The following is a 13,204-nucleotide window of genomic DNA, read 5'->3' on the forward strand; positions in this document are numbered from 1 at the left end:
ACATGTACGTATCCTAGAACCTGGTTCTAAGAGCTTTCCAAATCTTATTTTAATTAATTCCTATATTAGAGCTAAGGAAACAGTTTCAGAGAAGTTAAGTCACAGTTAACTACACAGTGTTATGTCTGCCCTAGAAAATGCAGTGTGTGTCAACAGCGAAGAATCACTGTGATGAACATGAAATCAAATGTGATCCTGGTTTGGGGCTGATGTTTAATCATTTGGAGCCATGTCTGGACCCAGTGCCCTGGTCCCCAGGTCCTACATTTAGAGCTTCCAGGCAGTTCTCATCATGACGATGAAATACACATCAGTGTCAATGGATGCGCTCACCCCTGCATAGTAGTTCATAAATTCCTCGGGGGTCACCTGCAGTAGAAAAGTTAGAAACAAAAACATAACTTTGCTTCCCACCATTTCAATGGAAGCCTATTTCTAGTACCTGTAAATGGGAGGGAACTTTGGTGAAGGAGGCTTTTAGTGACACAGATCAAGAATAGATCTCAGACAAGAGCAAAGAGTCAAGTTGAGGATGGCCGTGATGGGTGGCAGAGGGAAAGATGAGTAAAAAGTCTTGAAAATTTCCAGACCGACTTAAATGGAAAGTGAAATATAGGTTCTCGCCTCTCTTTAAGAGCAGGAGCCCATCTGTTCGGATCAGTGAGACTGAAATTCAGAGTAAGAAACAAGTTTCTTTAGCTGTAGTTAGTACGGGTTTTCTGTGACACGTCAGAAACAACACGGCATGTCCTGGGGTGAGGGCAAGTAATGTTGTACCTCTTAAAAAGTGGAATTCTATCCTCTCTTAAAAAGAGGATAAAGAAACAGATTTATAGTTAAATACTCCTTAGCTTCATGCTTTTTTAAGACAGAAATTACTCATTTGAGGCACAAAGTGAGTCAGATAAGGCACCCCTTGCTCCATGCCCCCTCACACTAGTCTGGCTTCTCTCCATCCTATTCTTAGAACTGTCTTTTTGGAATAGCAACCATGTGTTTTTCAAGGCTAGATTTTATATCACTTTCCTTCTAAGAAGAAGAAACAACAGGTATCACTATTAGTTTTTTAATATCTGTCAGTGATACGTACACTGCAATTCAACCATACTGGCTAGCAGGATTAGTTGACTCAGGGAAGAATTGTCTTCCTGTGTGAAGGATCTCTGTGACCAATCAATCTAGCCCAAAGTACAGCGCCGCTTCCATGGGAGGACACAGACATGACAACGATGGCTGTTTGAGAAATCTGTTGTTCTCTAGTTAGCCCTCAATTTAAATTTTTTTAATGTTTATTTTTGAGAGAGAGAGACAGAGTACGAGTGGGGGAAGGGCAGAGAGAGAGGGAGACACAGAATCCAAAGCAGGCTCAGACAGCTGACAGCTCAGAGCCTGACTCAGGGCTTGAACCCACAAACTGTGAGATCATGACCTGAGCCAAAGTCAATCCCTTAATCAACTAAGCCACTCAGGTGCCTCTAGTTAGCCCTCAATTTTAAATGTCACGAGGGATTAAAAACATCACAAAAAGTGAAATCCATTAATAATTCTAAACCCCTCTTCCAGAGTGCCTACCTGCATCTTCTAAGAATCATATAAACTGATTGACCAACTTGCCTTTTTTTTTTTTACTGTAATCATAAGTGGACAGAGAACAAAAAGTCAGGGGATCTATATTTCTCTCCCTGTACTTACCTCCCCCACACACAAAATAATAAAAAGCAGAGAGAAGAAAGTCATTGAACTGAACTAATAGTTGAGATGGACTCTTTGGTGGTCTGGAAGTAGAAATAAATATGTGCATAGCTTTTATTAAAAATTAGAATACCATTAATATTCTCCTTTCTTCAATTTCTTTACTTACGTCCTCCTTTGCATTTCCCATTTATCCAGCATTAAACCTTATCTGGAAGTCAGATTATGTAACACCAGACATCAGAACTAATGTATCTGATCATTTCAAAAAAGGCCATCAGTTATTCTTAGTGAAGTGTTTGTTTGTTTTCTGAGACTCAATTTATACTCAGAATAGCCTGAATCGCAAATCCTATAATTTCTCCAAGTTTTTCTTCATTGTAGTAAATTACTTTCAGTCATGAAAACTATTCCTACTTAATTATTTTGTTTGATATTAGTAAAAAGTAAGAGAATGGACACCCCTGCTTTTGGTCAGCCTCTTGACTATGCTACCCTGCATTGATAGAATACTTGTTAAACAATGGAGAAGGTCCTAAATGGGAGCACTGGAAGTATTTGAGTCATGATACAGAACACAGTACTGTTTTATATGTTTCAGACTGATTAGAAAAATCATAAAATAAGTTTAGGTTGTTTATATACACTCAGTAATGTATTAAAATATTTTAATTATTAAAAACTTTCTGTATGAGAGAAGACAGCAAGACCCATATTCTCTCAAAGCCTAATCTACTTCTGAGAGATTTAAAAAATATATTTGTAATTGTAAAATAACATATACAAATGAAACCTCCCAAACCTAGATATTAAAAAAGTAAGAAGTGGGACACCTGGGTGGCTCAGTGGGTTAAACATCCAACTCCTGATTTTTGGCTTAGGTCATGCTCTCACACTTTGTCAGTTTGAGCCCCGTGTCAGGCTCCACACTGCCAGTGCTTAGAATTCTGTCTCCCTCTCTCTCTGCCCCTCCCCCGCTCATATGCTCTCTCTTTCTCTCTCTCTCGAAATAAATAAACATTTTAAAAAATAAAAATAGAAAAGTAAGAAGTGTAAATCTCACCCAATGAGGGTGGGGCTTAGGGGTAGAATTAGAGCGAAGAAGGTTCACTTCATACATGATTTGGTTGCTTTCATACTTCCATCCATATGGCTTCTGGTGCACAGGGGGCTCTGGGGGTGGGGCGTGAGGAATATTAGCACAGGATCCATTACATCAAAATCCATGACTGCTACAAAACTAGGAGTTTTTATGACCACCTGAGAACTCAGCCTAAACTATCAAAAATTCACAACTTTCGACATCATAAGGAATATGCTAAATTTCTTTATCTTTTTAAAAATTTTTTAATGTTTTTTATTTATTTCTGAGAGAGAGAGAGACAGCCTGAGCAGGGGAGGGTCAGAGAGAGAAGGAGACACAGAATCTGAAGCAGGCTCCAGGCTCTGAGCTAGCCATCAGCACAAAGCCCGATGCAGGGCTTGAACCCACAAATCGTGTGATAATGAAGTCGGACGCTCAACCGACTGAGCCACCCAGGTGCCCCGGAGTATATTAAATTTCTTGGCTTATTCTAAATTCTATCTTATTTTGATATCAGCTACATTTTTTAACCATATATAACTGCACTGGCTTCAAGCATAGCTATGCTTCACCATAAGAAATCTTAATGTATAAAACAACTCAATTTGAAAAAGCTAAATTAAGGACTAATTCTTCTCTTTATAAAAGAATTTATCACGTTGTTTGTTTACGTCAATAGTTCTTTGTGCATTTAAAACATGATTCAATGTGCAAAAGTTTGAATTGTACATCACTTTCCAAAAACATTTTCATTATGTCTTTTAAGTGAGATATCCCTCTAAAACCCTTAGCACAATACCCAGTAGATAGGTAGTCAATAAATGATCCAGATCCATAATTATGCCAAATGAGGTTCATGTGTATATTATATGTAGTAAAAGAAAAAAGTGCTTAAAAAAGCACTTCTGAATCTTTTAGAGACAGGGATCTCAAATATGAATGTGAATAAGAGCCATCTGGGGCACTTACTAAAACTGTAAATCCTTGATCTCCACCCAAAAGTAATCGGATTCTGTAGTTCTGTGGTGCAGCCAGCAATGTACATTATTAATACGTAACCCAGATGATGATCATGCACAGTCAGCTATATATTAATACAGGGTCTGTGATAGTCAGGTGATATCAAATACTGTTAACTACTAAAAACCCCAATGGCCTTTATGAGTATTTCAGAACTTAAGATGGCTTGTTAAAATAAATGTGAAAAGGGACAGGAGTGGGAACTTTAAATAAGCTGAATCATAACAACGGGCTACTTTCACTTGGGTTAGAGAAAAGGGCAGCTGAGGTTTCCCCTGACAACGAGGAGAAGGAACCACCTGCAGAGAGGAGGCAAGCACACCCTGGGATCTCATATAGAGGCGGGCTAATTTGGGGAAATGGCAGTTGACTATTTTTCCACTGCCATTTCAAAGATCAAAGGCCAACAATGTTGGAAGAAAACATATGGTTTAGTTCTGTTACCTCTGTCCCTAAGCATTAGGCTACCCTGCAGAATCTACCCACCCCCCTTTTTTAAATCTACGTCTGTAGTCCCTTCAACTGAAATGAAGGGTATTTCTCTGTCCCCAAGAAGAAAATGTCAGTAGGAAGGATAAAAAGTGCACCTTTCTATTCCCCTAGCCCCTTGCTAATAAGACTCACAATGAAATTTCATAGCAAAAGTTAGGGGTAACTCCCTTAAGAAGGGGAAGCCTTGTTTCCTATTCCTGTCATTAATATATTTTCTTCCTGCCCAACGCCCCTCTACTCCTTCCTGTGTGACACAGGGGTTCGGAGGAACCCTCCCCAGGGGTCTGCTGCTGCTAACTGTGGCTGAAGTAGAGCATTCCCTTCCCCATCATCAGAGCCTTCAGGACACCTAAGAGCAGAACTGTTCTGAGTTCAAAAGCCCACTTATGGCTGTTGATAAAAGACAGATGACATTGTCATCTCAGCCTGGACACAGTTGCAGAAATGTAATTCCTTACCCTACCAAGCTATGTGTTCATAACTTGAAGATACCAGTTAATGGAAATGGGGTGTTTTTAAGTTCACTATAGTTTAGAAATGCAAGTTAATCTCAAAGCCTACACAAGATGAAATCGAAGTAAATTCTGTTATCTGGCATTCCCTTTACTGAAAGCTTCCCTTAAATGGCACTGCCACATAACAAAGTGTGATGACAAATGATATTGTAAGGATGAGTGTGAAAAGCACTTCAATATCCTGAAATACTTTGTGAATTGTGTTCCAAAAAATTAAATCATTATTTCATTTTGAGGTTAAATAGGCTTTACTCTAGTTCATTGGAATGTGGCTGGCTAAGTATGGTAAATATAAGTAACCATGAATGGAGTGTTAAATCAAAATATCATGTTCTCCAGATGATAGATATTTAGCTGTATGTGGCTTCCCCACCAATATATGTGCACACACACATATATTATCACTTTCATTCCCAACTTTCTAAATAGTCTCTAAGGAAATATTTTATTCCTATTTATAATGAATATGTTATAAGTATTTTTTAAGGCTTTGGACCTATTACCTAATTTCAATTACAAATTCGACAGAAGAAATTCCACTTAAGTTAAGCTCTTTTACTTACCAATCCATCTTTGTCATAGGGTGAATCAAAGTTATCCAGAAATTTCCTGAATACTTGTTCCTCCGTCCATTCTCCATTTTGGTACTTAGGATGGTGTTTCACATTATACACCTCACGAAGATCTTCAATTGTTATAACTCCGTCTCCAGTTTTGTCTAACTTCCTAAAAGCTTGCATAATTACCTCTTTCCTGGCTCTAGACATTGGAGGCTAGATAAATAGATAGAAACACATGTACAGACAAAAGAAGCAAATGAGCTTTTTTGGTAAGATATATGATGAAATATCTGATTCCTCTCAGTGGTATGAATTTGTTTGTCTGCTGTTAAAATGACATGCATTATTGTTACTCCAAAAGTCCCTAAACATGTTGTCAATCTCCTTCCCATCTCCTCCACAGCACAGTAACAACTTCTGAAAACAAAACCTCAAAATAGCCAACCCAAACCACGTGAAGCCAAACTCAGCAGATACACTTATTCATGAGGCCACTTACTCTTAACGTGAGAAGGAATTCATTGAAGTCTATTGTTCCATTTCCATCTTTATCAAACCTCCGGAAGAGCTCTTCTGCCTCTTCCTTTTCCATGACCACAGCATAATCATTTAGCCCTTTCAGAAATTCTTTGAAATCAAGGGTTCGGTTGTTATTGTCATCCATAATTCGAAACACTCTGAAGAAAATGCACACATGCATGCACACACACACACACACACACACACACACAGGAAAGAAAGAACAGAGAATAAGATGTCAGCATAAAGATTTAAAAATAAACCACTCTCAAGGTTATTCTCTGTACCCTCCTTCCAAAATTGGAGAGCCTCTTCCCGGCATCTCATAAAACAAAAGCTTTAACAGAAAATGTACTAAATGATCCTAATTCTATGACATTTTGCAAAAGGCAAAACTATATGGACAATAAAAAGAAAAAGGAAGGAAGAGAATAAATGGAGCAACAGGGAATTTTTAGGACAGTGTAACCCACCTATAATGGTGGATACATGATACACTTGTGAAAGCCCATAGAGCTGCAGAGTACAAAGAGTAAAATTCAGTGTATGCAAATTTTAAAATAACTATTTAGGAGGTTAGGGAATCCCAGGAAGGAAGGTGGACAGTGACAAGGGAACTCAACTGTATTACTAAAGTTTGAAACAACCTCAAACTTGGGGGGAGGTGGGGTAAGAAGGTGCTGACTTAAGTGGCTCTGGAGATGAGTAGAGTCTGTAGGACTAAAGGCAAAAGGAACTACAGATAAGCACTGGAATCTAGTTGACAACAATATTTCCCATGGAGATTTAAGTTAAGAATTCTGACATTACTATAAGGTATACTGGAATTGAACAATTAAGTAAATCGATGGCAGATGGTGGGAGCCAGGTTTATCACTGTTGAAATAGGAATTTATAGATAAGCCAGGGGAGGAGGCTAGAATGGTCAGATGCATGTGGTAATAGGCTAGAGTTGGAGACATATGAACTCATGTTTAGCTTAATATAAACACAGATGATTACATATAAAAATAGCTATAGATATGTACATATGTTTACACATATACTTTCTTGTTCTGTCAGCTAAGAGAATCTAGAAGAAGTAACACCTAGAAGTAACCACAAGCACATCTAGAGCCTAGACCTTGGTTTATAATACAATTATCCAATAAAAGGAACGGGGCTTCTTGGAGAAATGTCTGATTCTAGAACTGGGACATGACATATGCAAGATGAGCTTGGAGTATCTTGTACAGAAAGTAAGGAAGTGATCAAAACAAACAAGCACATAAACTTAACACTGATGGGGATACATCGAAGGGACATAGGAGCCAACTGAAAGAGCTTCCAAAGCCCAAACTTCAAGAGTTCGAGCAACAAAATAGTGTTAAATTGTAACACAAAGTAAAAAATAAATATCAATGAGTCCATATTGGTTTAAATAAATTATTAAATAAATAAATAAATATTATTTAGAAAAAGACAAATTTCTCTTTCTGTAGAATTNCATTGGAGAAGCCAAACGCAACCTCAGCCAGGTGGTAAAGATCAACACCAATAATGATAAATCATGTTGATGGTATGCATCCTTGACATGATGTGATGAAAATGGCACTTTACTTCTGTGGTCCCATAAAACCATAGCTCCAGTCTAATCATGAGAGGAAAATTAGGGGGGCAAGTTCCACTTGAGTTGAGGAGAGATTGAGAGAAGGGCAAAACTAGTAAAGAGGCCAAGACAGAGCACACAGTGGAGCAAAATGCCAAGGATGAGCCAATAAACTGGCTCACAATGAAAGGACTAGGAGGGGTTGGGGGGTGGATAGGCAGCAAGAGGGACTCAACTGAGTGGGCCAGTGAGTGGAGAGAGGGCAGTGTTCCTGAGGGGTTTGCACCACGGGCAATGATACGGGTCCAGGGTGAGAGATGTGGAGGTTGTAGGTTGGGGTGATACAGTATTGAAGGGAAGTGGGCTAGTCTTCTTGCTGGACTGTGACCTCCTGGCCACCAGGATCCACATGCCCACAGTCTGGGCTTTAGACAGAGCCAGGCTTAGTCTGAGAGTTTGAGACTGTTGAAGGTGACATCCCCAACGCTCAGTAAGTTCTTCGCTGTAAGTGAGGTCGTCTATAACCTCCAATGTGAGGTTGGACGCCCCTGCTGTGGCGCCCTGTATTTCTCTAACACTTAACATCACCACGGAGATTCTCATTTTTGTGACAGTCAGTTTCTTTAGTCTAAGTCCTGCCTGGGGCCTGGAGAAGCCTCGTTCACCCACGAACATACAACCACCTGGCCCATGGCTGGCACTCCACGGGGTCCGTTAAAAAGAGATCCTGCCAGCTGGAGGCTCACAATCTCTTTCTCCTGGTCCTGAGGACTTCTCACACTCTCAGAGGGTCAGGGGACAGACCCTATGGAGTTGGAAGAAGACCACCGGCAGTGAATATCCCACAGGCAATTCCAGTGCCCTTTGGAGGTGAGCAAGACGTGACTTCCTGAGAACACCCTCTTCCCTCTTCCAAGCTGGCCCCCATTGTCACAGTTTCCAGCAGAGTCCCTCTCTGCATCCTGCTGGGTGTCCCTGGGACCTGGGTACGCTTCTCCCTTCACTTCAAATTTGTCCCAGGAGCTGTGCTCTCGTTGCAGACACAGCCTTGCTGAATCTGGGACTAAGAACCAAAAACTGTCACAAGGGACTTCAGAGATCAAATTTTACAAACTGTATTTTACAAATAGGGAACTGAGACCCTAGAAGAACAAGACTTGGTCAAGGTCACACAGCTAGTATTAGCCTCACCTGGCAGCATCCTGCCTCCCCATGGCCGGGACCCTACCTGCCAAGTCCTTTGATGCCTGCGGAGCCCCTGGCCAGGCACTGAAGTCGGAGTCTTTCAATGGGATCAGTGGCCGTGGTGAGCTTTCTCTTGGCCTGGATCGCCATCTCTCGGTCATGGCGTGCTGTCCCCGCCATCTGAGAGGAGAGTTCACAGCATGTTAGCAGAGCTCAGCTTCTCACCTGCTTCTGGCCCTTCAGGGTGACAGCAATCTCTCCAAGAAACAGCCTCAAGCCTCTCAGAATCTCCAACTTTTATTTAGACCAACTATGTGCCCAGCATATTTCTTACTTATTTAGTCCAGAGAACACCCGATTTCTCTAGCCTGGACAACAGTTACAAATAAACAGCCTTTCCCAGTTACACGGTCATCGTGCTGAAACCCTCCTCCTACCAGAAAATAGAGTCTCACTTCCCTAACTCTCCTTTGTGGGTCAGCCTTATATACTTTATTCTTTTATTTAGCATTCTACATGTTCCCCTTTGACTCCACATTTAACATTCTCATCTTTGGTTTAAACATTAACTTTTATTGTTTCTGTCTTGACTGAGATTCTCAACACTGCATGATTCCTCCCAGTAACTAGCATGTTTTGATGCACAGACTAGTGTCCATTAACACCTAGATTCTCAGGACAGAAAAAGGTAAATGGACGTTAACTCTCTCCTGACAAATAGATATACTACCTTTTTTCCAGTTTGGCTTTTGTGTTTTGAATATTCAGAGACTGCAGTGAAGCATCCTCTCCTGAGAGGTCCCTGAGCCACACATGTACTCCTGCATTGGGGCTGGAGCTTTCAGAATTTGCACAACAGTGGGAAGCACGGTGGCCTGGGAACCTGGAGACCGAGTTTGAGTCCAGACTCCAACCCACTCCCAGAGATGTCTGTGCAAATCTCAGGGTCTCTGGTTTCTCCTCCTCTGTCAAATGGAAGGATTGGATTAAATGATCTGAGGGGCACCTGGGTGGCTCAGTCAGTTAAGCGTCCGACTTTGGCTCAGGTCATGATCTCACAGTTCGTGGGTTCGAGCCCCACGTCAGGCTCTGTGCTGACAGCTCAGAACCTGGAGCCTGTCTTCAGATTCTGTATCTCTCTCTCTCTGACCCTCCCCTGCTCATGCTGTCTCTCTCTCTCTCTTCTCTCAAAAATAAAGTTAAAAAAATTAAAAATTAAAACTAAATAAATGATCTGAAAGTTCCTCCCTGTTCCAAAAACAACTTATCCTCTTTTGAACTCACTGACTCATGTAAATGAGGGATTCTAGAAATTACTTTGTTAAATGTGAATTGTGAATGAATGAGCAAGACAGTTGAAGGCTATGCAAACACGGCATTCAAGATGCAGAAAGATGGTGTTCAAATGGATCTGCCCTTGGCTCAAGGGCCCCCCATCCAGGGCCAAGTGCTGACATTTGTCCTGAGGGCCACATTAGGAGGGGATTCTTGTCATTGGAGATGACACCTCTCAGATTCACAGTCTCTAAGGCTGTTCATCTCCAATACAAGCTATAAATTCTCCCCCACAAAGATCACATTGTTTAACTTTGAAGGGAGGGGAGCTCAGACCCAAAACTGAGCCCAGAATAGGTAAGTCAGGGATGCGCACGCTGGCCTGCCTCGTTGCCTACAGCACCTCCTAAGAGCCATCTTACGGGTTCCCTCCTCCTTGACCCGCATTCTAATTCCCGCTACATGGATGCAAGTGTGAGTAATTCTTCTCAGTTCTCTTGGACACCAGGGCAAGGAGGCTTTTGTCTGTTCAGTCCTGCCCTCTTTATTCCACATTAAGAAGAAATTGCTCTGCCCAAAGCTATGTGGTTCCCTCCTTGCTTCCTCCAGCACCGGAAGCACAGGTGTGCCAGAATTCCAGACGACCACCCATGCCGCTTTTGGAGACCTCCTCTCAGCTGCTGTGGGGCCGTTGTCCATAGTGTTCACACTCCCCTCAGCGATCTCGTCCACAGCCCACATCAACTGCCTCCCTGGCAGCATTAGCCTTCTTCACACCTGCACTTCCCTGTTACTATTTTGCCACCGGATGTCAAGCTGATGACTCCAGGAGCTTGTCCCCAGCTTCTGGCCCGAATGCCACCTCCACAGAGTGCTCCAGCCACTATCAGAATCCCCAGGTTCTGTATGAAAACACCAGTTCACCCCGGCCACCTCCTGCTCCCTTACGCACCCTCGTCTGAGGCACCTACTAGCTCTGAGCAGATGTTGCTGGTGGTAGTGGCCCCAGCCTCACCCCGCCTCCCTCCACCGGAGCAAGAAAGGCAGCAACACCGTGCGCTCCTCATTCTTTTTTGTTTTGTTTATGTTTTTATTTATTTCAGAGAGAGAGAAAGAGAGAGAGAGAGAGCGTGAGCAGGGGAGGGTCAAAGAAAGAGGGAGACACAGAATCTGAAACAGGCTCCAGGCTCTGAGCTGGCCGTCAGCACTGGTCATGGCCAAGGCCCGGGGGAAGTGACTGCTTAACAGGTACGGCTTTAATGTTTTGGAACTCTACGAAGGCGGTGGTTGCACAACATTATGAATGTACGGTATGTTTTTAAGTGACTAATTTCACGTTATGTAAATTTTATCTCAATTAACAGAACCTTATGAGCTACTTATAGCTGTGATTTCTGTTTCACAGATAAGGCAAGTGGGGTGCCATCAGTGTGGCTCCCGGGAATTCACACATCATGGGAGACCCTGAATGATGGCCCCGGCGCCCCGCCCACCCCCCATCAGCAGACTGGGGGACTGAGGTGTGGTCTGGTAAAGCAACTTGTCCCAAAGTCTTGGCTCACACCCAAACATAGATCTTGTGACTTTCAAGCAGACCTCTCTCGACTTCACCACCTTTGTGAAATAATATAAAAGAATCTGGAAGCACAGTTTCATGGCACTCACTCATAGGAGAGCAGAGTAGAGTCCAGGAAAACACCCTGCCCGTCTATCTCCTGTGGCCAACTAGACACAGTGACCACGCTAATGATTACCTCTGGAGTAGAATTTGATATATTCAGGGAAAACAAAAACAAAAACTTCGTTCTTACCATGATACTTGAAACACCCATATTAACCATTCTCTTTCCTCATTTAGTTACACATTTCATGGACAAACAGCTAATAGGCTTTGCGTGCTGTTTTCTGGGCACCAGGGCTGCAGAGGAAGGATTACTCTGAGAGGCAAGCCCTTGAATAGCACAGAACCCTAAATTTAAGTACTGAAGTCCCCCACTTAAGCAGGGCAGGACACAGGGTTTGGTAAGAACTGGGGGCTTTCAAGGTCTTGGGGAAGAAGAGAGACATTCAGGGATTCCAGACAAGCTTGCATTAAGGCTCCAGGCACCTGGGCCAGAGTCTGTCCCCAGACTTGTGTCATCGACGTCACAGCGGGGCACAAAGAGAGTCCTTGACTGCAGAAGACACCTCCCGGAGCCTCGAGAAGCAAGCAGGTGACAACAGAGGAGGCCCAGCCTTGCCAGGGCAAGGCCAGAAAGAGGATCCCTCCCCTCCCGATGCACGTGGCCGCAGCGCCACCTGGTGTTGGCACTGCGTCTGCCCACTTCCGTGGGCCAGGTGTACTGGGTCCATTTTGCCGCCAAATATTTAGTAAGGGCTTAGTTAATTGGGCACTGGGTTAGACTGGGGAAGAAGGAATAAGAAACAATGCTTCCGCGAATGGGAATGGCAGGGAGCACCCCACTACTCAGCCACAACAAATCAGAAGAGGGTGCTAACCTGCCTTGCAGGGGGCTTTCTGAAGACTTCTCAGAGGAGGTGATGTTTAAGCTTTCATCTTAAAGGAAAGAGTAGTCATCCAGGCTAAGGTAGTGAGGAGTGAAAGAAGGAAAGGCATTGGGCATTTTCCAGGTGCCAAGGCCAAAGCGAAAGAGAAAACAGTATTATTACAGAAACACAAATATTGTAGTATGACTGCCATAGGGCGGGTGGGTGGTGAGGGGAAGCATTGTGGCCAAAAGGAGGGAATGTGGAAAGTGGCGAGTTGGAGAAAGATGAAAGTGGGCAGGGAAGCAGGCACCAGATCACAAGGAGCCTGGGACACCGTGCTGGGCAGTTTGGGTCCTGTACTGAGAGCAACAGATCACAAAGGGCTTCAGTGAGAGAGTGACAGTTTGCATTGTCAAAGAGCCCTCTGGTTCAGTGTGGACAGTGGATGGGAAGGTGGCACAGGCTGGGGACAGCCAGGTGAGAGGTCATGCTGACTGGATGGAGGTATTGGCAGCGGGGACAGAGAAAGGTGAAGAGATCTGAGACGGAGAGTACATGGATGTGCAGTCTAAAGGGGAGGCAGGGCTCAGCCGTGGCAGCCAGAGGGCTTGCTTAGAGCTCCCCACCCCCACCCCACCCCCACCGGCTGGTGAGGAGGAACATGCACAGAGCAAGAAGATGCGGAGACCTGGAGACGTGGGGCACTGGCCGAGTGGAGCCACCAGCAGCAAAGTCAAAGTAGTCTTTTGCAGGATGGTCACCGGGTCTTCTCACATGGTCGCTA

The 13,204-nt window shown here is 43.4% G+C and overlaps 1 protein-coding gene across 1 annotated transcript; it reads right to left on the bottom strand.

Moving 5' to 3' along the window:
- Positions 1-267: 267 nt before the first annotated feature.
- CAPSL (calcyphosine like) lies at positions 268-8,835 on the bottom strand. Its single transcript, XM_077760229.1, has 4 exons — positions 8,699-8,835; positions 5,863-6,040; positions 5,367-5,576; positions 268-369 (listed from the first exon to the last, which is right to left on the bottom strand). The coding sequence occupies exons 1-4, from the start codon at positions 8,833-8,835 to the stop codon at positions 268-270; spliced, it is 627 nt and encodes a 208-aa protein (XP_077616355.1).
- Positions 8,836-13,204: the final 4,369 nt, after the last annotated feature.

The sequence above is a fragment of the Crocuta crocuta genome, unplaced genomic scaffold (assembly GCF_008692635.1).
Source record: "Crocuta crocuta isolate KB4526 unplaced genomic scaffold, BGI_CrCroc_1.0 scaffold150, whole genome shotgun sequence".
NCBI classification, from domain to species: Eukaryota; Metazoa; Chordata; class Mammalia; order Carnivora; family Hyaenidae; genus Crocuta; species Crocuta crocuta.